We start from the raw sequence: 22,442 nt of genomic DNA, 5'->3' as shown, positions 1-22,442 counted from the left end.
ATCAGAGCAGTGTACATAGAATGCTCGATATTTCGATGTAACTTACATTTACATTCTGCAAATACACGTTGCTTGGAAATGGCGGGTAACCTCTCATCCTTCCTGATCCTCGCGCGAGTCGAAAATCACGATGCAATTTGGCGTGCGTGTTCGTGCCGAACGTATATGTTCGCTCAATTCAATTTCCAAAGTGGAAAATTCGCCCTTCGATTATATGAATAATTCAGCAGCCGAGGGGCGCATGGCGTGTTGAGCGAGTATCGTTTCGCCGGGAACTTTGCCTGCTAAATACCAGATTCACGTTCATGCCAAGAGACGTTGAAGCGTGATTATCGCAATGCGACGATGTAAAGTGTCGCCAATAGAACAACATATCAATATCGATCAATAATTCCCGTGAACGTTGTAAGAATGTTACCTAGGTTTCCGGCTACTTTTCCTTTCCTTTCGGCTGCGCACGTGCCGCACGTCGATGCAATCTGTTCGAGCAACTAATTGATTGATTCGCACGACTAATTAATCGCGATTCCACGCCAACTGACGCTAAACGCTAAACGCTTATCGAGGAGCGGTAACTGTCGATACTGTCGTGGTGGATCGTGGAAAGTAATGCTCGATTGCTCGTCAGGGGGATGCACAGACGTGTCGCGACGTCGCGAGTCGCGCGATTGGACCAATTAACCGAGCGCCATATTAGAATATAGATATTCTTTATATAATTTACGACGATTACATTTTTCACGGTAATCCGCTTCTTGGATATATTGCATAATACTTATCGAAATATATTCCGAACGTTACCGTCATGTTCACGGTCGCAAGACCGTGGTCACGTTGAACCGCAGTTCGTTCTTGGCTCGCGCTTTCCCGCCGTTTTCGTCTTCCCGCGAGAAACGCAAAGCGACGCCGAGTGCGTAAAGTGCCTAAAGTGCAGCGCTCGAGCGGGCAGGCGCGACCGCCCGCTCCGATTGGCTCGTCGCGGTCGTCGATCCGGAATTTTGAAATCGCGATCACTCGCGCGGTTCAGTTACTTCAGTTACCGAAGAACGGAAGAACGCGTCGCGCGGCGAGTCGCGCGGGTCCGAATCGCTCCGCGTTTCTCGGGTTTTCCGCGGCCGGTGGGTGACTTCTGCCCGAAATCATCGAAAAGCGTATTCCGGGAAGTGCGTGCCGAGACGCAGGCGTCACCGAATGCGGGGCATTGACGATCCCATCGTCGCTCGAGGCCTCTTCGCGCCACCGTCCCATACACAGCCTCGCTGGTCCGTGCTGCCGTTTTCTCGCCGAGGATCCGCACCGAGACTACAACGGGCACCCTCGTCGTGGGCATCGTGGCCAGGTTCGTGCAATTCTTTTAATTTACCTCATCCTCTTTGCTGCAGCGCGCAATTATATACTCTGTTTCTTACGACGCTTAAGTTTTACGTGCGCAGCTTTGTGCAAAGCGACTTTTCGATGCTTCGCCATCAGCTCCTCCCGCTCTCCTCCTCTCGCCTTTATGAAATTTGAACTGAAAACGCGCGATGTGTATATAAGGCCTTATTCTTTCCCTTCTGAATGGGCCTTTTCCATCCAGAAGGAAAAATACTCAAAAAATACTCGGAATGCTATGAAAAATGGCGCGTTTAAGGATATCAAATAACTTTAGAGATACACGTAGGCGATGGACGCCATTTTTCAATCTCGCGGCACCCGTCGATAAGAATAATTGTTATCGCGCTAGCGCGGACTTAAATTTTCAGCTATAATTACAGTTATGAGCACATAACGGCAGCATAACAAGTTGCACAATCACATTACAGGATCGTTATGATAAAAATACCCACAACAGAATTAAAATATGAAATACTGGGACGAATGTATATGCGTAAAAAAGGAGACTGTTATATTATTATTGTTGTCGCAGTCGAAAAATGTCGTCGCGCGAAGATCCCGATCGCGTTCAGTGTCCTAGCGCGAGTTCCGTTTCCGCGTTGCCATTATTCTGGATCGCGTTCTCCATCCTTATGTCTAGATCCTTGATAAACTCGCACCAATTTATCCCTCCTCCGCACCAGTCAGGTTCTCTCTCGGATGCCCACCAAAGTGCCGTCTGCAAACAATGAATAGTTTAGATTTGCTCCCATAATTTTTTCCCTTATCTAAATTCCTTAAAATTTCTTTCGTTAAAAAGTAAAGACTCCCTCCCCCCCCCAACCCCCGAGAAGAATCTTTTGGAAAGATACATCGGGTAAATTAAAAAAAGAAAGTAATAATATATAAAATATAATAAAAGAATAATTATAAAAAAAATTACAAGAAAATTTCTGTTGCGTTAACAACTCTAATTGAAACTAGTCTGATTGAAAATAATCTTATTAATTCGATAACATTAATGAAACGAATACATCATGTTCTCGTTTTAATAAAATGTTATTTGTTTCATTAATACTATTATTGAACAAGATTATTTCCGATTAGATTAATGTTGTTAATACATCGCTTTTTTTCGTGCAGAAATATAATGATAAATCAACGTACTTTCACGTTTACGGGTTCGGCGGGTGGCACGGGATCGATTTTCACATTCATGAACCGCAGCAGGTCGTCGTAGTCGATTCTGCCGTCTTCAGCCTTGCGCAAGCTTGCAGAAATCACAAAATGTTGTAATAACGATGAGGCAAAATACTTTTGATCGATTAAGTCGCCAATTTTGTTTGAAACTTACTGATCCAGCATGGAATTCAGCAATTCCACGTCGACGGGAATCCTGCAGCCGCGCAGGATTGTATACAGGGATTCCCGAGATAGAAATCCCGTTCTGTCAACGTCCCAGTGATGTAAATCCTCCTTCAAGCGATCGAGATCGTACCACAAAAATCGGTGTAGCTCCGTGTGCAGCAAACGTCTAAAGATAATCGTCGATTCTCTTAATTACCAATTAATTACTTTCTTAATTGTTTTTTTTTTACACTAACTTTTAATTGCTTGTAACACAGAAATCTTTGATGTCCCGATATTGAAAAAAAATCTACAAGGATCACTGATGCAGAGATTAAGGATTTCTTATACAAATTCTTCGCATTTTGTTATCTGAGTTCAGGAAAATGACAACAGTCTTGATTTATATTTTTTATTTAGGAGACTAGGATTCGCGCACCTCACGTATTCTCTCGATCGGTGTTCTATCTTCTCGCGAGATGAATAATATCGAGCAATCGTGATCATTTCGTGTTCCGTTATCTTGTCCCCCATATAGCGGTGTAACGCCTCCCTGAAAATGTAATTTTGATCATAAGAAACACGCAGATAACGCGGACGGAAAGAGATATAAATTGTTATACGCGTACTTAAGCTTTTCGTATTCTAAAATTCGAGTATCGTCTTTCGCGTCTTTAGGTGGGGCGTACAGTTGAACGAACTCTTTGTAAACTGGCTGTAAACTCTCTCGAAGTTTTTCCACGATCAATTTCTTGTTCGCTTTGGGAAACTGCGAAGAGAATTATTTCTTCCTTAATAACGCGTATGTACGTAAGCGAGTCAAGCCTCGAGAACCATAATTTCGTTGCAACGTTCGAACGGAACTTTTTACGAATTAGCTATAATTAATTTACTTATCGGTTGAAACGTAGAAACGTTTTCGCGCACCTTGTCGCAATGTAATTCCATGTAACGCAGGGCATAAACATCCGCGGATGTAATTTCGAAATGAAAGTCGTACAGGTTTAAGCGTGCTCCTATGTAAAAATCGTGTGATTTGTAGTATTCCGGTTTCTTGCTTGTGAAAATATCCTGACCAGGCAACATTATCGGCGTCCGTTTTTGGAACGAGGATCTCTGAAAGCCTGATTTAATTTCGCTTTATTTTAATATTAATCTAATGTTATACTCCGATTTCTTTATTTTATTTTAATATATTGCGAAGTATTGATATTTTATATATGTCACTATAATTATAACAGCCTAATAATTAACCTTCTATTCATTTATAAACATAAAAAAATCGGCGATTCTTATTTTTCAATGTTAAGACACATTTGGAATAAATCTTTGATAAATTTTAAGCTTCTTAGACTTGGGGTATACCTGAGTTTCGTTTCGCCAATTCGAAAATCGATATCGTATCGTCCATGAGATATAGTCTTATAATGAATTGTCTCTCTTCGTTTCCCGGGATTTTTGATACCATTTTCGCCCGAAATCTCAAAACGTGACTATTAAAGCCCTGCCTGAAATGGTAATAAGGAATTAAACGAATAGAATCAAATGAAAAGAAAGGCAGTTTCGCGAAGTACGTTGCTCGTGACTCACTTGTCGTGATACAGAAACTTGATGAAGTCTGTCTTGGGCGGTTTCGGTACTACTGTGAAACAGTTTCCGAGGGAATCCTCGTAAGATCCAAAACCGTTGTAGGGCGGTACGTACCTCTCGATCCTCTGGTATTCATCGCCTTTTCGAGGCAATGTCAGAGGGGTAAAGTCATTCAAGCCGTACTTCGTTCTAAAGATCATTGAAGAACCATGTAGATCAAGCTCTGACATAAGCACGGATGTGAAACCTCATGTCATTATACCGATAATATTCCTTGGTAAAAGCATCCATGTCCGTGATGACAATTCTTCTGCCGAAAACACTAATCTCCGCTCCGATGCCCAACTCATTATCCTTGTAATAATCGGTGGAAATGTTGCCGGTGTCCAGAGAATCCACCATGTAATAGCTCTGCCTTGCATTCTCGCCTAATACATTCAAAACCGTGAAATGATTTTCCGCGCCGATCGGTTGCAAGCCGCTATAAAACTGGAAAATTGATTTCGAAATACACATGTAGAAAATTATTGGAACAGCGATAAATTTTTATGATAATGCATTATTCAACGTAACACAAAAATTTAACGCAGCAAATTGGCAATCTTTCTTGAAAAAGAAAAAAAACATGTTGTAAGTAGCGTACCTTCGGTATCTTCATCCTTTTAACGAGCATCGGGCCGGAATCTCGACTAGCGTTCGGCGGTACATTTTCCTTGATTTCCATTGTATTATCAGAGAGATAATAATGCAGCTCGAGATCGTGGATAATGCCGTGAGGACTCTCGGTATCGTCCCAGTATCCGTAAAATCGGAGCACCTGCCTGTCATACTTCAAAAAGTTCCCGAGAGTGTCCACCATGCGACTAGGTTTTTTCGGAAATACTTCCTGCCAGCCATACAATCAAATTTCAAGGGTGTTTAACAGTATAATGCGATGAAAACGTTAAGCTGATTTCGTTGACGTACGATTATTACTCTGCACTTACGACTTTTCGAACTTCGCGATACGGATCCTTTGGTATATCGATCGGATCGGGTACTGGTATCCCCAGGCGATTAAGGAATTGCCTCGTGAACTTGTCGCAATCTACGATTTTATACACTCGCCCGTATATCTCGGGTTCCTTTCCGATATTCAAGTCAAGTATGTCGTAATATCTGTACTTCACTGGATCGGGAATTGGTATCCTTTGGCGTCTGACCAAAACACCTTATTGTATCGAAAATTAATACAACAATTATAGTAAGTGTCATTTTACATTGATAATAATTAAAAACATTTATTTCTCCTGGTTCGATTTTTTTCTCCAAGATAAAAGTGTAATAAAATGCAAAAATAAAATAACGTAAAAGTTCAATGTTGTCCCGCTTCTAAGTGAATTGAAAGGAAATGCACCGTTGTGAACCTTGCTCAAGACCACTATTGTCCACAGACGGCTCTACGATTTTCATCGTTCCGTCCTCGAGAAAAAAGCTAATGTTCACCACGCGAATGTGGAAGGCTGTTTTCCACTTCTCTTGCACAGTCTCTTGGAAAAACGCTTTAAACATGAGTCTCTAAAAAATGCAATTAAAACAAAGTAACGTTAATTAGAGTCACTTTAGAGCGCATTACTATATAAAATATTATGTTATAAAACAATTCCTTAAAAGGTATTATATGATATTCTATTTTAATGAGGCTCTCCATTTACTGTCAGTCATACTTGGCCATCGTACGCAAGCCACGGCGGAATTTCTGGTTCCTCCCCTCGAGGATAGATGGACGCGTAACGGCTGTACGCTCTCCTATCCGCTTTCTCAGATAAATAATAAACTCCATCGTGTATCTTGTCGAAATTCTGGCTCTTGTGAAATCTTGTTCTACCAAGCTGTCAAACATATTTACGATGTAAATGTTTCTCTTTGCGCGCATTAATATTTCATATTGCGTCTATATTTTACATCGACGTGAACTATATTTTATTACATGCTTTCTTACGAATAATAGCATTAATAACGATGTGAAATATTGCCGATACCGTGTATTGTAACCATGTTATGAATATAAGATTACTCACATTCCTGTCAACGCTAAATCCTGGGAGGCAAGGTAACATCGGTGTCCGTTGCATACTGATAAAAATTCTATCAATTCACAGTTAAATTATCGCTTGAGTTATAAATTCATTACGAATAGCGCAGAGAGGCTATACGATTGATATAAAAACTTGGTATTGTGAGAATGTTACTGATAAGCAGCACTATGTTCATGTTATATCGTTAAGTTTCCTTGGTGATTGTTGGATCTATACGGTAGTCGGTAATACCCAGGGAGAAAACGCACAATGATTTTTACAGAAGAAGTAAAAGTGGCTTCTTATCTAATAACTGATGTAGATACTTCGGGAAAGAGAGTATTGCCAAAATAATAATCGCGATAAATTTTTTACATAAATGGATAGGCAGATCGTTTTAAAAAGTAGCTGCATAATGCAAATCGGAATTTAATTGTTATATTAATAGCCACGAAATAACGAACGGTGACAATGCACATAATGTTTATTGTTCTCAACAATTTGTGACAGTGTTGACGGAGTCGTGCGTGTCACAGAATATAGATACATAGATATATTTATGTGTGTACACATGTATGTATAATGTAGCAAAATCTCCAATACAAGTATAAAGCGTATATAATAATTTGGTTTTAAGAGTGCCATATTAAAACAGTATTGACTTATAACTTATATACCAATGTGAATCTTATAAAATATTAATTTTTTAAATATTAGTATAATCATTCATTTAATTGCTTGTGCAATTGATAAATGCATTATTTAATTTTATTAGTAATAAAACAGTATTGGAATATATAGTAAAAAAAACACAATGTCGCAAAAATGGCATCTTACGTAACTAGCTTTCGTTAGCATATAAATTAGTCATGTTATATACTACATTATTCAGATCATTTAGTAATAGTATCTGCGCATAGTATGTATTTTATGCTGCAACTCAATCATCGCATAAACGGAAAGGAAAGTACAAAATATATATTTGATACCAGATGCGGATCGGTATTGGGGCAGGAGAAATTTTCAATACTCCTTACGCGCGTGCGTTTAATCACTGTTTTTTCGTATTCTCATAAATTACGAATGCTCACTTACAATCGAGATTCACGGATATAATATGCGTTGCGTGCCAAATGGATTCTTCAATTAAACGTCCAGCGTTTAACTGTTTTAGGCACATTTTCAAACGCGGGATAACAATAAAGCCTTGTTCGTCGAGATCTCTTCGCGTGTGTATCGTATTCAAATATTTTATAGATTATCTTCAAGTTACTAAATCAAGTTACAAGCCAATGCGCCTCTGTTGTATGATTGCGGCAATATATTATATATCAGATCATTTCATTTATGCCATTATACGGCGTAAGTAACGAATACCTCTTTAAATAATATCTTTCATCGTTTCTCACAAGACGTCTCGCATCTCGCATAGCACCAAGTAGCAACTTACCTGAATAAGTCGTAAATTCAACAATGATCAACGTAATATAGAGGTAATTGTAATATCGGAGACTTTCATCGTTTGTAAAAGTTATTAAGTGGGTATTTGAGCGGTTGTTTCGTCAAGCAGACGCACAAACGCTCAAAAATCCCCACTTACTTTTCCTCTTCTTCTAGTCTTTAATTTCCGGTTGTAAGTCGTACCAGCTGGTGACAGTCTTCGAGATGTTGATTTCGCTCAATTTCAAGTGAATCTGTCCCATCACGTTGCTCCCGGTAGATAGCCAACCCTTTTGTGTGCACACAGACACTTCTAATACGCGCGTGTTTAAATCTCCCTGCGAGACCACGTATTCGAATTGCTCGTCGAACGTCGGGTTGCAGTTGTCCTTTACCACAGCAGTTTTGCGTTTCGTTTCTTTGTGCTTGTCCGGCAAAATGTAGAGTTTTACGTACGGATCCGGTATATTATGTGGATCGTTTTGGGGAAGCGGCAGATTACTGCAATATATAACGTGTACATATGACAGGAGAGATGGCAGTGACTGTAACGAATTTCAAGGATGTTGTATTTGATTAATCGAGATTAACTTACGCAACTTTGTGTACGAAAACGGTAAGCTTTTGCCTTTGCGAACTGTAACGTATAGTCAATTGTATTCTCCCTAATTTCGCTTCGCCCGAGGAAGACGTGACGCTCGGGTTTCTGTGGATAAGCTGAGGGCTTCCGGTAAAAGAGGACGGAGCGCTGGTGCTGATTATTAATTCTTCTTCCACCGTTGTTGGTTCCTCAGGCAAAAGTGCCGCGGCGGATCCAGTACGAGGTTGACTGTTGACCGATTCTTTCGATGGCTGTTTTTTAAGAGGACTCGGTGGTACTGTAAGAAAATGTATAACGTTATATATGATAGCTTTCACGTCTATTACCATCAAGAATTTAGGAAAGTGCTTTTATAAGCAAAACGTTTTACTCTACTACGGTCCAAAAAAGTGTGAAATTCTCAGCGATTTATCAACGCAATTTCATTTACCACTGGAAGACATCGTGTTACTAATGTTGGACTCTTGAAGTTCGATTCGTTTATTTATTTCATTGATATCACGATCATCTTCATCTTCCTCGGAAGTGGGTTCAGGCTGTTCATATTTCAGGATCTGTAAATACAGGTTATTTTAATTCCTGTTGGCACATCTAGTTCCGCCATTGAATTGTGCGTATATAAAATTTCCAGCTATTTACATTTAATGACATTGACAGCACAAGCTTGCTATCCGCTTCGGCCCTTTGCAAATTGTACGGTTGTTGCGTCATCTCGAGATTATTCCTTTCCAAAAGTAGGGAAAGATTATAGCTCATTTCCCCAACTGTCATGGCAGTTTTCTCATCTATAATCTGAAAAGAAAACGCGAGGTTATTCATTAAACAGCGATCAAACTATGGCTCTCTTATGTCCATTTCTATCAACGCAGATTAACTTTAATCTCGGTTTAATTTACCTTTCATCTTTTTCTAATTTTAAGAGTTAGAAAGTATACTCTAGAAACAGAGTAAGAAAGTAAGTTAAACCGAGATTAAAGTTAATCTACATTGGTAAAAATGGACATTATTGTTATCTGAAAGAATTTGCAGAAAACCTTTATGTGCAAAATTCCAGTTTCGGGGTTGCTAACTAAAAAAGTGAATCCTCGTTCCCACACAGGATCACAAGAACGTGGTACGGTGGCTGTTCTCTCTTTCTTTCCACCCACGCTCGCTTCCAAATAAACGTCGGGTTGTTTATTTCCTCGGATGCACTACGCGTGTTGGAAATTTTATTAGATAATTCTTGCGCAATTCTTTTTTACATATCGTGACGTAAAATTTACGTACCGGCAAATTTTTAGCAGAATCGATATAGAGTATTAGAACGGCTGTACTCATCGATGTAACTCTAAGTTCTTGGGTTTCTATTAGAGCCTGCACAAGAGTTATAATTTAAATTATACAAGCGTTTATGGGGAGATGTGAGCGTTTCTTCCTACTTACAGCTCTTAAATCGGCAGAGTCTCTCGAAAATTGTAGCCATGTTAATCGCAAATGAACCATGCCGTGTTTTGCTTGCTCCAAGGAGATCCACTACAAAATAAAATCGATTAGTATAATATAAGAAGAAGATTATATATTATAAATATTTCGTACTCACTGTATCGATCGTGCCCTTTTTCTTCACTTGATTAACTTCGATGGTGGCCCTGTCACAATACAAAATAAAAATGGATCTCTTCAAAAGTCTTAAATTACATATAATCAATTTTCATTAAATTTTAAAGAATAAATAATTATTTCAGCAAAGTTTAGATGTGCACTTTGGCAATGATGATGATAGCAGTATGATTATTAAATTTACATATGAAACGCCTTCGTGATTTGAATACAAAATCTGTGATACAATTTTCATTTAGAAAGCTTTCATGCAGCTTATTATTTTTAATGTACTGATTTTATCGTCGAATAATGATATAAAAACATCATTGCACGTTATGTACGTTTATAAAACTAGGCATGCAACATTCCATAGCATTACTTTGCGTAAATAAAATAGACTTCTCAATATTTGCTTAACATATAACGAGAGTAATGTGGTGACATAATAAAGTCGGAATTATTCTTAATTCCGAATTGTGACTGGCACGACAGTTCTATAATATTTTTCATAAACTATATTTTTTGTGTGCTTTGAATAAACGGCATGCATATCACATATCTGTGATTAATGCTTACGTTTGAAATACTTTAAATGCGCTGGAGTATTTCAGAGGTAACTCATATAATAAGAAAAATGCAGTCTTTCAAGCATAATCTAATAATAGTCAATGGCAGAGTATCCGCATAATTTACATTCTGTACAAGTCTCTTAAAATGCATCATTAATCTGGTCTCAGATCGGTGTATTTGCTACATTCAGGAATACCTGCCAAGTGGATCATCTTGAGCAGCGTTGTCTTTGTCAAAGAGCTGGGCAACCATCGTGTTGTAAGCTCCCAAGCCCTCTTCCACTATAAACTGTCACCACATAGTCTATTTTAGTTGCCTTTCTTATTAAACAAAGTCACCTAATCACTCTGATTAATTAACTGACCAAAAAAGACAAAACTGTTAACTGTACGATACTCTTTTGTTACAAAAAGCTGTCAAAAACCAGTAACTGTTTAAGTTAATTAACAACAGATTAATGAAACTTACACAGAATATTAATCGATACACTAAAAATTATAGGAAATATAGAAAAGATTCTAAAGAAAGTTAAAAAGTCATACAACTTTGGAATTGTAGTACATATATTTTATTTTAAAAAAATTCTAAAAAAATATTATACATATAAAAAATAGAAGATATTCGTGCAATGCGCGTTTAACGTTTAACAAGCTATAATATTTGCAGTATTAGTGAAATAAGTCTTTCAAAATAATGCTAAATAAAAAATAGATTATTTTATTTTACAATTTATATAGATAACACACACTAGGTATATCACAAGAATTAGAAGCGTGGCTAAATCGCATGCTTAAAATATAACATATAAATCTGAGTCTATACATTTATGTTAGTGCATGCGCAAACATTGCCTCATTCACAAATCATAATATTACTACCTGCCAAGGAAATCATCATATTGTACCCCTGGGACATTTGCATCCCAATCCCAAAGAGATACCACAGCTTCTTGCATATTGCATGAACTGATCACAGCCTGTGTGCCAATATCATATTGTATATAACAAATATAAAAATGACACATATAAAAGCGACAGTTTTTCTTATGGCAACTATATATTATATTGTTCGTTGTATTTATTATTTTTCTTTCCGTGCTTTACATTGCTGCACTATGTAAGTGTATGCCAAATGCATATATTGTGAATTTAACTAACATGATGTACGGAATTTCATCTGAACAATGATTGCAATATTTATTTTGCAACATGACGATTTTGTTTTCTTTGTGTCCAATACATGGTGTGTGTGTCAGTAAAGAAAATTAAAAAGATAAAATGAGATCCCCAACATGCACACAAATATATCACTCACAAACAATACTTAAACCAACAATATAAACACTATTACACATCAGCGTTATGACATCATGCAACAGAAGCTTTTTCCGTAGATCGGTAAAATAAAATGAATGAATTTAATAAATGATTTTGGATGAATTATATGCATTAAAATAAAAATTGTACAATAAACATTGATTAACAAGAGAGAAAATTATGTAATATATATTGTAGAATTGAGTTTGTCTCTGCGTAATGACATAAAATCTGAAATGAACGATGAAAAAAGATAAAAGGACATGTTATATATAACTATACCTTCCAAGACTTTCATCGCCCTTTGTGTCATCATAGTCCCACAGCAGTACGGTCAGTTGTTGCGCGATGGCTGAAGTCACGGCACACTAATCCCATATAATATATTGCACATCACATACACACATACATACCAAGTTATGGAATTAAATTATATTAACATAGAAAGATTAAAATGTACATTCTAATTGCAAACTGGAAAAGACAACACTAACCACTAAGAGTGACAGGAAATAGGAAATGTATAGTTGCAGGGAGAAAAGTGTCTGCGATTGATTAGTAATTGTATGTATGAGTTATGTGAGAAAGCAGAAGAGTTGATTACTTAGAACGCTAGATTAGCAATGTATTGAATATTTATTAATGCTGTGTATAAAATATACTTGTTCATATTTTTATAGGAAAGTTAAATGCAAGAGAGTGGTATATCTTATTTATATCGTTAACTGAATAAAGTAACGTGATGAATTAAACTGTCTATAAAAAGTTTTTATAAAAATTTATTTTGTAAATTACTGAAAGATTTTTCTTACCACATGTATACAAGACCTTGTGTTGTATCTTTTTTTTTTTTTACGTGTGTTGATAGATTACAGTAAAGCACATGCATTAAACGTCAATATTTTGTGTCCGTTTATGAAACGTACCTCACACCAGAAGTCCCATTTTGGATTAACGGTATTGTCAATAGTTTTTGTTCTAAATTCTTGGGCACCAACATTTATGACGGCATACGGATCAGACTTGCCCTTACCTAACATTCCAATATCTTTTTTCATCAGATGCTTTGCTTCTACAACATGAATTCTCAGAACGCCCTGATATAAGAAAAGATTAAAATATTAATTATGCAACGTATAATGAGACATTTCTGTAGAGCTTACTTCAGGTTCAGGTATTTTTAAGGACTCCATGGGTACTTCTTGGCTTAAGGGTATAATTATTTTGTTTGGTAATACAAGAATGGCTGCTATCTGTTCAACGATTGTCTTCCTTAAAATTTCACTGAAAGAAGCATCGTATCTTACGTAAATTTTTATGTTTAATTAGCAATAACGCTAATTGCTCGTCACATCAGTTTTAGGGTAAAATATTTTTTTATGAAAAAATCGTACTTGAATCCAGGTAGATCTAATACATCAGCCACTCCTACTAAATTGAAGTTAATAGTAGGAACATTCAAGTAGAATATCTGTACACCTCCGATTAACGGCATCATCGGCAGCATAGGTTTCATAACAACGCGCACCAAACCATGTATCTGCAAATTTTCACATTTTTATTAAAATTTGCAGAAAATATTTTCCATAATATATATCATGTATCGGTCTTTAATATACTTACTTGAAAGTCCCTAATACCACCTTTAATGTTTCCAACGAAAAAGGTAATATCACAGTCGCCAGCATACCTATAGAAATAACAGTTGAAATAAACGGTTTTTTCAAGATATTAATTATTATTATACTTTGCGAAAAACCTAGAATACACACATAATGTCTGCATCTAAGATGATCTCGTTTCTTGAGGTATTTTTATCGTACACTTTGATCCCGTATATTTTTGGTGGCTGTAAAAGATCATTTTATGTTTATTTTAGAAAAGATATAAAAATCAAAAGAGAGGAATATATAAAAAAAAAACGAGAGAGATGCCGCACAAGTTTCAACAGAATTGAAATAAACTCACAATGCGACCCAGAACTAGACGGTCAAATTGAAAGCCTTTGATTTTATATTCAGTCAGTTTCTCAACAATCGACGGTTCTATACTTTGCTTACACAACTGACGGACAAATTGATTCATACTTGGCCACACTTTATATAAGATCTGAAAAAGTGAGATATAAAATTATGGTATATAATATTATTATCGAGATTCTCTCTGAAATTGTCGAGCAGTTTAATATTAAAAATAATTATACAATTTTTAAAATTCAACGTGAAGAAAATGAATCCATACTCTGTTCAGCCACTCGGCTCTATCAAAATCCGGGAAATACACCCACGAGGGTAATTCGTTCATTCGATTGACGATCAATTCCTTTTCCTTAGCCAGCACGCTCGCCTGTGCTGTAATCGTTCTTAATTCGTTGTCCTTTTTTCGTTCTGCCTTCCATACGGAAAACGCGATTGGCGCAATCAGCCAGGCTATGCTGTAGTTGAAATATCCCCATCCCCAGATGATACCAGCCGCCGTCAGTTTAGTCAGAAATGATATAGATAGCGAACTGACATTCATGTATGGCCAAGTAATTGATTTGGAATTGTTATTAGAAACATTATTTTCCGATTCTCCTTCCATCTTTAGTTTTTATTATCAGATCTTATCGGCTATTATCAGTCAGATCTTGGTTTTTCTGCAAATGACAAATGCGCGAATCTTTTTATTGCGAAGTAATTTGAGTTGTCTTGGTACACACAAATAAAGTCCTACGCGTAAGTTATATCTGTGCTTTAAGAAAAATTACTCTAACATACATGGGTAACAATATATCTTAAACGACAATAATTAGAGCTACACTAATAGAATGACACGGTCAACTGCGTGCATCTGTTTGTTCTAATTAATACTCATTAGTATAAATAAAACGCTATCGAGATCCCGTCGGTGCCGAGCTTAGTTAGATAGATTTTACTTGGAAATTGCTCCACCGTGTAGTCACTAAACTGTCCATGCGCGCATTAGATCGTATCAGCGTAATTCGCGAGGTGACCTTTAAGATCAGAGAGAAGTCATAAAATTTTGTGACACACAGGCTGGACCAACGCAGCAACTTTGCCAGAGGCGAGATACGCGATACACAGGCGCGTTAAATTATGTATGCCGCGACCAAAGCAACCACACGTCGATAATTTCTATTGCAATACGAAACTAACAATAAGAATACTTAAAATTTCAAATGATTACGAGGGACCCGAGGGACAGTAAAACTTTCTTGCTTTCGTTTACACACACAGACACGTATTTTTATAGGTATATAAATAGCAAAATTTATGGCAACGTAATGTTTCAAGTCAAGTTTTTCGAAACTTATTGCATTATTATGCATATATCTAGCATAATATTTATGCATATTATTTTAAAAGAAACTATTCAAAACGGAGATATTTTATAAATTCTTAAGTTGCTGTGGGTGATAGACTCTTCGTGCAAATTTGTACAGTGAAAAAATTTCAAGGACTTTATTTTGCTAATTAATTTTATGCAAACTACTAAAAAAAAACAAAAAAAAAACACCAGATATAATAAAGATATAATAGGAACATATTCAGCAATATATTGCAATCAGTTAATAAACATCATTTGCACAGAAATATTGCAAACGTTAAAAAAGTAATTGAATTTTTCTCATCGTTATCGCACTCAATATTGTGTTTACATTTTTGGGAGATATCTACTGTTTTTTTTTCCAAGATGATTAATATCTATAAATTAATATCCTTCAAATATCTTTTATTGTTTTTTTCGCGTGCCGCAAAAAAATAGATGTTACGCGTAAATTCTGACGGTGAAGGAATTCCGAGAGCTTCGTATACAATGCTGCATGAAATGACTAATCTGACGCTTAGCTTCAGAACAATGCGACAAACATAAATAATTGCCGTACCACGACACGCAAAGTTATTAAAGCTGATAAACGTGAGAAACGGATTCTTTTTTAGCTCGTTCCACATTCCACGGTCGCGTCATTTTTTTCCGTTGCGAAATGCTACGAGGGGTGGGAAGAGGTGATTCATAACGATAAGATAACGTTTACGAACTTTTGTAATTATTGACATAGGTGCAACCCACTCGCAAACACTACGAAAATCAATTATTCACGCACGAAGAAGTATAGAGCTGACCACGCAGAGAATGCTCTCGCTTCTTTTCGCGGAACAGCCACTTAGCTGAAGCTGATGCTCTAAACATAGCTCAATTTTATGCGGCGAAATATGCGGATTACAGGCGGTCCATTCGAGCGCGTGTGTGTTTAAATATTCAAGACGAGATGCGTGTTGACCGAGAGTTAAAAGGAGAATTAATTTGCGAGAATTAATTTGAGAATTAAGTAATAGACATTGAAATACGTCTGTAATATTGAGTATGATGGACTGAATCTCCAGAATGTATGAGAAAAAAGATTTTTCGGACCATTATTTTAGAAGAAAATTTAAAGCGGTGATATATATATTTAATGTAATAAATTCTCAAGTTGTTCCGCATGATGGACCCGTGTAAACTTTTGCGATGAAAAATTTTCAAAAAGGAAATTTCCCGATAAGAGAGGTTTCGAAGCTTTTGTCAGAGAAAATTGGAGTCTTACAAGAAAAATGTGAGATCGTCAAATTTATACAATATAATTGGAGCGATATCGATATATACACGGAATATAGGAAATTTAATCCGTGCTCTTTCGCATTCATAACCAAAGTTGGAAAAACGCGCTACGTAACGTTCTGTGTGTCGTATTAAAAAGATTAATGCAGATTAATGCACAAATTAATGCAGATAAATGCGAATATATACCCGCGTTTAATCCGGCCGAGTATATGAGAAACATAATTAAAATTACGGCGCCTGCAAGGGATTCTCATTCGCGTCTTACAATTAGCGTCGCGAGCTTAGCCCTTCGAGTGGCCCAGTGGCCGACACTCTGGTATCGAGTACACGTCAATAGCTATGGTCTTAGCGCGTCTCCCGCATTGCAAAGCTCGCGTCTCGGAAAAGGTTCAATCACCAGCGGGATCAAATGCCTTTGGGCATTGCGCGAGCCCACAATGAGACAACACGCGGTGTCAGCTTTGTTTGCGGTAATCGAGGCAAATCAGGTCGCTTACATTTGCAGCATCGGCGTGTTCACTCGCGTATTCTGTCCGGCTCTGTTCTCTCCGTGTTTTTTTTTTAGCGATGATGACAACACGCGTACACGCGCAACACCCAACACACCGTGCCTAGTGCCTACCGTGGTCGAACCGTGCTGCCAGTCAGCACTGCTCGTGACTCGTGACCTGCTCGCGCAGTGGCACTGAGTGGCACGTGGTACTGCTGGCCGCCGACGCGGTTCGACGTTCGACCAATCAATTGGCGCCGGAGTCGCGCGAAGTGCGCCGCGAAGCGGCGAGTCGCGAGAGTGTCGTGAGTCGTGACTCGTGACGTCGCCGGTCAGCTGATCGCCTGAAGTTGCTCGCGTACGGCAGTGTGTCAATGCGCGGCGCGGCTATTGTTGTTGCGCCTTGCGCCTTCCCGTGACATCTCTCGTTCCTCCACCGTTCTATTTCGGTCTCTTCCAGTTCCCGAGTCTCTCCAGTCCTCTCGCGAGACAATTTTCCTCGTCCTCCCTCGATAGCTCGGACGACGGGAGAACCTCGCCATGGGTCTCGTGTGCTCGACGGCTCAGGTAGGGCGACTCGGAGATAACGTATCTGACATCCTTTCCAGAGACGCAGATCTTTCCCTTCCACTTTCCTCGTTGCTCACCGAAAACAGCAACAGCACTTTTTTTACCTCATTCGTAGCGATATTTACAGCGTTTTATTGCGATTACGCCGGGGTCGCAGTTACGATTCGTTGTTGATCTCGGGAATAGTCACTAGTCATGTTTGTTTTATTGTCTTTGTGGACAAAGACATCTTAAGACTTAATTCTTTCTTTTTTCTTTAATGCAGTTAATCCGATTTCAATTTTACTTTAATATGTATCGTAGAAAATTTTTGCAGAGGCACGAGTGAGTCACTGAATATCTAATTACGGTATTTGTTATTTGACTATATATCTATGTGTCTGATATTGATTTTAATATACGTGCTAAGAAAGTATAGTGCGTGCTATTTTTAAAGACTTCCTTGTAGCCCCTGATATTCCTATGACAAGAATGTTACAATCTTGTTAAAATATATAAGAATGGATTATTTGTAAAATGTCTATATTATATTGTATATTTGAATGAAATTCGAGCCCTATATTGCTCTCTTGTCGCATAGCTCGCGTGCTTGTGCGGAAGCGCAGCCTGCAGTTTCTGCTGCTCTCAATGTCCCTCGTGCAGGAACAGCACGAGCACTCGCATCATGTATGCGCTGCTCCTGCTGCTGGGAACTATTGCAGCCTGTATCACTCTGGCTCCTGGTCTTCAAAACGCTCTGAAAAAGGTAACGTTGGTAAACAATGTGAAACAATTAGCGCGTTAACGCTGTGATTTTTTTTTTAAACAGGTCCCGTTCTGTGCGAACAGTTCCAATTCTGTTCTACCGGATGTTACTCTCGACTGCGAATCCGCGGTCGGTTACTTAGCAGTCTATAGAATATGTTTCATTCTCTCCTTGTACTTTTTCTTGATGTCCGTAATAATGATTAGGGTGAAAAGTTCACGAGATCCACGAGCACCTATACAAAATGGGTAAATCAAATTGACACGTGTTACGCTGTTGCATCTAAAACTGTGATTTGTGACGTTAACGTGAAATTCTCAGATTCTGGGCAATCAAATATCTTCTGATAATCGGAGGGATTATTGGTGCTTTCTTTATCCCAGAAAGATCGTTCGGATCTACTTGGATGTATTTCGGAATGTTGGGAGGTTTCCTCTTTATAATTATCCAGTTGATTCTAATCGTTGACTTTGCACACACTTGGGCTGATGCTTGGGTAGGAAATTATGAGAATACCGAGTCAAAAGGATGGTAAAAATCATAATTGTAGTAATATAAATGTAATCGTGCGACGCAGGCGTTTTTGTTATCAAATATATGAAATACTTTTAGGTATGCTGCACTGCTGGGCGCAACTTTCTTCAATTATGCCGTCTCTATTACTGGAGTGGTGCTACTTTACGTATATTATACATATGCACATGTGAGATTATTAATTGTACTTTATCTAGCTTTAAAATAGATATCTGCTGCAAAATATAGGATATATAATTACTCGTTTTATATTTACAGCAAAGTACGTGTGCCCTGAACAAGTTTTTCATTTCGTTTAATTTGATTTTGTGTGTCGTTATCGGTGTTGTATCAATTTTACCGACTGTACAAGAACATCAGCCGCGATCCGGACTTCTTCAGTCCTCTGTGGTAACATTATATGTGGTATACTTAACGTGGAGCGGCATATCGAACAGTCCAGGTAGATGTCAATGATTTAGGATGGACACTATTAGCCAGCGATCCTTATTTTATTCTTTGTTTGTTATTACTTGATTGTTATTACTTGAACTTACAGATCAAAAATGTAATCCTGGTTTCATCCCTGGTTTATCGAGGCATGATGTTACTGGACAAAATCGTATTGCGTTCGATAAGGAAAGCATTATTGGACTTATAATATGGTTTAGCTGCGTTTTATACAGTTCCTTACGTACAGCGTCCAAGTCGTCAAAGATCACAATGTCCGAAAATGTATTAATTCAGGATAATGGAGCTGGTAAATATTAGTTGAATGTTTGTGTGTTTTAGTAGCCATATCTGTGAAAGCCTGCTGTTCCTCTTTTTAGAAACCTTAACTGTTTATGAAAGTATCTTTTTGAGCACAGTGTTACCTTTTGTGTATTAAATATCAATCTTTCTATAGTTAGAAATGCGGGAGAGCAGTCTCTTATCGGTAATGAAGGTAGGCACACACTATTTTACAAGTATTTCACTTTCTAGCCATGAATCTTGATTATTTGCATTTTCATCTTTAAAAACATATCCATATGTTTATATTTTGCACAGATAAAGCTATTGAATGTTTTACATATAGATATTAGAAAATATTTATTCCATATTTATAATTATGCAGTATGAAATAACTAGGATTTGTTTAGTAGTTAGTGTGTGTTTATTTTTATTCCCTCTGCTTATGTTACACAAACGTTACGATATCATTTTTGTAATATTAGAATTAAGTATTGGATGCTGCAAGTTAATTTCAAAATTTTTCTCTAATTTTAATATGTAATAAAATGCTGAATAAAATATCTACACACACATGTATTTTACAGCATGCTGTCAGAAACATACTTATGGAAACTAGTGCTCGCTCAGTATTTTTATTTGCAGCTTAGTAGCTTTTTCTTTTGTGTTATTTCCTGTTTTCCTAAATGTAACCAGATTATACTACAGTAGAAGGACGTAATGCCGATGCAGAGGGTGGAAACGAGGCCAAAGTTTGGGACAATGAAGAAGAAAAAGTAGCGTATAACTGGAGTTTCTTCCATCTCATGTTTGCTCTTGCTACTTTATATGTTATGATGACGCTTACAAACTGGTATAAGTGCGTATCTATAATGTTATAATGTTAAACTGTACTTGTTTCAATATGCCTCAACATCACTATGTTGATACTTTAATATAGACCAAACTCCAGTCTGGATACCTTAAATGCAAACGCCGCTTCGATGTGGGTGAAGATTATTTCTTCATGGATGTGTTTGGGTCTTTATGTATGGTCATTGGTAGCGCCTGCCCTTTTCCCGAACAGAGATTTCTCTTAAACTTCTGGATTTATTGTAAGCCAAAATCCAGGAGTTTGTAAAACAGGTACGACTCGATATAGCAATGTAGTATTATAAGTGGATAAACAAATATCTACGTTTTAATATAATTAAAAAATCTTATGTTACAGACATTTCTCTGCTTATGATCTAACATTGACATGCTAATTATGATCATATTTAAGCCAAACAATGCAATACGAAGTATTGCGCATTAAACTGATATATATTCCTAAAAAATAGTAGTTCTGTATGCAAATTTGCTTTCTCAGTAATAATGTATTTAACATAGATGTGTGCAGAATGAACTGCATGTAGTTTTAGTTACTAAACTTCTATTGACTAATTTTTAGATTATATGCAAGACAATTTAACTATCCCCATAATGATATGCTATTCCGAAAGACTAACAGTTATATTGATATCATATGTGCTTTATATGTTATAAGAATCAGTTCTATTAATACCACACGTATAATTAGATGTGTAAAATTACGGTGTATAAAGATATGATAGGAAAATTACATATTTATATCTCTAATATGAAATTTATGATTATTTGAAAAGTTATTTCAGCATCTATTCGATTTTTGTACTATGCAATATATTGCATATATTCAAATAATATTGCTGTACCACTGATGCATTTATAACTAGTTTGTAATCAATAATTAACGCATATGTATGCGTTATTGCAATATTAATTGCATATATATATATTCCTATCAAACATGTGACTCTAGTTATATAATATGGCATAATTAAACACATTTGATGGTGCTGCTTATTAAAAGTTGTAACACTTAGAAATTACTTTATTTGAAGGATGATTGCAGGAACTATATTTTGTTTATTAATTTTAATACATTTATTTTGTTCTCTTTCAAAATTATCGGTTTTTCTCTCAGTTATTGTTTTATGTTTTTATTTTCAGCTAAAACAGCCTCAGTTTAGAGCTTTCTTGTAATATCATCCGCCTATTGCAAACGTACGTAACTGCGATTATAAAAAAAGTTGATGAGAACTGATCTTACAAATGAATACTATTAGGGGTGTAGGATTAGACAATTGTCATATGTGATAATTTTTTGCAATTCTATGATACATAGAAGATTATTCCTTGAAATAATTTTCCAGTGAAGTGTTTACGTAATTATATATATAAGTTAACCGAAAAATTGTCTTTTTTTGGTTAACATTTAAACAATAAAAAATGTTACTTTTTTCGCTCGTTTATCTAAATCAATAAAAGAAAGATATAAGATGTAAGCTTACTCCACTTCTACGAATAGCTATGTAAATACACTTATTATCAGGTACTATAAGGCAGCTTTATATATCATTTATTTTAATTTCATAAATGCATTTTATATGAGACAAATAATGTTGCGGCAATTATAAATGATTATACGATAAACATGTATATGGCACGATTGAAACCTTTTTTTTTCAGTGACGCTCGGAAAAATAGATTTTAGTTTTAAGTTTTTCCTGTACCTATATATGTGTATTCATGTATATTATTGTGACAAATAGATCTAAACCTTTATCTTATTCATTATGCTATATTCTGCGTGATAAACGAGAATTGTATCCAAAAGAAATTATATGTAAGCTGTATTCCTTAAATAATACATGTAATATATAAAAGTAAAAGACGAGAAAATATTATATGAAATGTGTATTAATACTATTAACAATAATCACATTTTAGCGTCCAAGATATCCTGAATAAAAATATTTGCCTCTTTGTTACTATTAATTTTTTAAATGTTTATTATTCTACATTATTATTAGGTATCTTCATTGCTTATACGAGAAGAGGGATTGAAGCATTGCAATGCCAATCC

The 22,442-nt window shown here is 36.6% G+C and overlaps 3 protein-coding genes across 14 annotated transcripts in view; 1 reads left to right on the top strand and 2 right to left on the bottom strand.

Annotated features, from left to right (window-relative positions):
- The window catches only part of LOC143908001 (EF-hand domain-containing family member C2), a 33,605-nt gene extending 26,931 nt beyond the window's left edge, over positions 1 to 6,674 (bottom strand). For 3 of the 5 annotated variants that reach the window (XM_077425196.1, XM_077425197.1, XM_077425195.1), the window contains exons 1-15: positions 6,351 to 6,674; positions 5,997 to 6,161; positions 5,697 to 5,847; positions 5,277 to 5,500; positions 4,934 to 5,176; positions 4,553 to 4,779; positions 4,291 to 4,479; positions 4,066 to 4,208; positions 3,628 to 3,824; positions 3,330 to 3,469; positions 3,140 to 3,253; positions 2,708 to 2,887; positions 2,521 to 2,623; positions 419 to 2,092; positions 47 to 284 (exon numbers count right to left, since the gene is read on the bottom strand). In XM_077425196.1, coding sequence (XP_077281322.1) covers positions 1,943 to 2,092; positions 2,521 to 2,623; positions 2,708 to 2,887; positions 3,140 to 3,253; positions 3,330 to 3,469; positions 3,628 to 3,824; positions 4,066 to 4,208; positions 4,291 to 4,479; positions 4,553 to 4,779; positions 4,934 to 5,176; positions 5,277 to 5,500; positions 5,697 to 5,847; positions 5,997 to 6,161; positions 6,351 to 6,404 — 2,280 coding nt within the window. In that variant the 5' untranslated portion in view covers positions 6,405 to 6,674 and the 3' untranslated portion in view covers positions 47 to 284; positions 419 to 1,942. Of the gene's footprint in view, positions 1 to 46; positions 285 to 418; positions 2,093 to 2,520; positions 2,624 to 2,707; positions 2,888 to 3,139; positions 3,254 to 3,329; positions 3,470 to 3,627; positions 3,825 to 4,065; positions 4,209 to 4,290; positions 4,480 to 4,552; positions 4,780 to 4,933; positions 5,177 to 5,276; positions 5,501 to 5,696; positions 5,848 to 5,984 lie in introns of all 5 variants that reach the window. The other 2 variants (XM_077425198.1, XM_077425200.1) reach the window with 2 other exon arrangements.
- Positions 6,675 to 6,813: 139 nt separating this feature from the next.
- Esyt2 (extended synaptotagmin-like protein 2) lies at positions 6,814 to 17,126 on the bottom strand. 4 transcript variants are annotated; one of them, XM_077425188.1, is made up of 17 exons: positions 16,961 to 17,126; positions 14,100 to 14,496; positions 13,827 to 13,967; positions 13,631 to 13,707; positions 13,482 to 13,548; positions 13,253 to 13,398; positions 13,022 to 13,142; positions 12,785 to 12,955; positions 11,421 to 11,518; positions 9,971 to 10,019; positions 9,814 to 9,903; positions 9,658 to 9,744; positions 9,423 to 9,581; positions 9,028 to 9,180; positions 8,819 to 8,942; positions 8,383 to 8,665; positions 6,814 to 8,288 (listed from the first exon to the last, which is right to left on the bottom strand). In XM_077425188.1, the coding sequence occupies exons 2-17, from the start codon at positions 14,439 to 14,441 to the stop codon at positions 7,961 to 7,963; spliced, it is 2,436 nt and encodes an 811-aa protein (XP_077281314.1). In that variant the 5' UTR covers positions 14,442 to 14,496; positions 16,961 to 17,126; the 3' UTR covers positions 6,814 to 7,960. The 4 variants fall into 4 exon arrangements, with proteins under 4 accessions (XP_077281314.1, XP_077281317.1, XP_077281318.1 ...); XM_077425191.1 differs by lacking the exon at positions 11,421 to 11,518 and adding an exon at positions 10,739 to 10,830; XM_077425192.1 differs by lacking the exon at positions 11,421 to 11,518 and adding an exon at positions 12,141 to 12,226 and having other exon boundaries at positions 16,961 to 17,125.
- Positions 17,127 to 17,287: 161 nt separating this feature from the next.
- On the top strand, positions 17,288 to 22,263 carry Tms1 (serine incorporator TMS1). 5 transcript variants are annotated; one of them, XM_077425235.1, is made up of 11 exons: positions 17,288 to 17,520; positions 18,104 to 18,268; positions 18,332 to 18,516; positions 18,590 to 18,799; positions 18,881 to 18,971; positions 19,061 to 19,244; positions 19,341 to 19,541; positions 19,689 to 19,727; positions 20,210 to 20,372; positions 20,454 to 20,638; positions 20,724 to 22,263. In XM_077425235.1, exons 1-10 carry the CDS (start codon positions 17,494 to 17,496, stop codon positions 20,590 to 20,592), a joined length of 1,404 nt encoding a protein of 467 aa, XP_077281361.1. In that variant the 5' UTR covers positions 17,288 to 17,493; the 3' UTR covers positions 20,593 to 20,638; positions 20,724 to 22,263. The 5 variants fall into 5 exon arrangements, with proteins under 5 accessions (XP_077281361.1, XP_077281362.1, XP_077281363.1 ...); XM_077425236.1 differs by having other exon boundaries at positions 17,289 to 17,520; positions 21,527 to 22,263; XM_077425237.1 differs by having other exon boundaries at positions 17,290 to 17,520; positions 20,222 to 20,372.
- Positions 22,264 to 22,442: the final 179 nt, after the last annotated feature.

Source organism: Temnothorax americanus, unplaced genomic scaffold (genome assembly GCF_048541705.1).
Source record: "Temnothorax americanus isolate GAGA-0224 unplaced genomic scaffold, ASM4854170v1 Scaffold9, whole genome shotgun sequence".
In the NCBI taxonomy this organism is placed as follows: domain Eukaryota; kingdom Metazoa; phylum Arthropoda; class Insecta; order Hymenoptera; family Formicidae; genus Temnothorax; species Temnothorax americanus.
This window is presented reverse-complemented; position numbering and strand designations above follow the sequence as displayed.

What these genes read in the sequence shown, in the direction of transcription:
- Esyt2 (XM_077425188.1), bottom strand. Translation starts at nt 14,441, where the DNA reads ATGGAAGGAGAATCGGAAAATAATGTTTCTAATAACAATTCCAAATCA. An exon ending in ATCTTAGATGCAGACATTAT is followed by an intron (nt 13,549 to 13,630) that starts GTGTGTATTCTA and finishes TTATTTCTATAG; the next exon opens with GTATGCTGGCGACTGTGATA. An exon ending in AATGGGACTTCTGGTGTGAG is followed by an intron (nt 11,519 to 12,784) that starts GTACGTTTCATA and finishes ATTGGCACACAG; the next exon opens with GCTGTGATCAGTTCATGCAA.
- Tms1 (XM_077425235.1), top strand. Translation starts at nt 17,494, where the DNA reads ATGGGTCTCGTGTGCTCGACGGCTCAG. An exon ending in TCGTGTGCTCGACGGCTCAG is followed by an intron (nt 17,521 to 18,103) that starts GTAGGGCGACTC and finishes CTTGTCGCATAG; the next exon opens with CTCGCGTGCTTGTGCGGAAG. An exon ending in ACGCTTACAAACTGGTATAA is followed by an intron (nt 20,373 to 20,453) that starts GTGCGTATCTAT and finishes ACTTTAATATAG; the next exon opens with ACCAAACTCCAGTCTGGATA.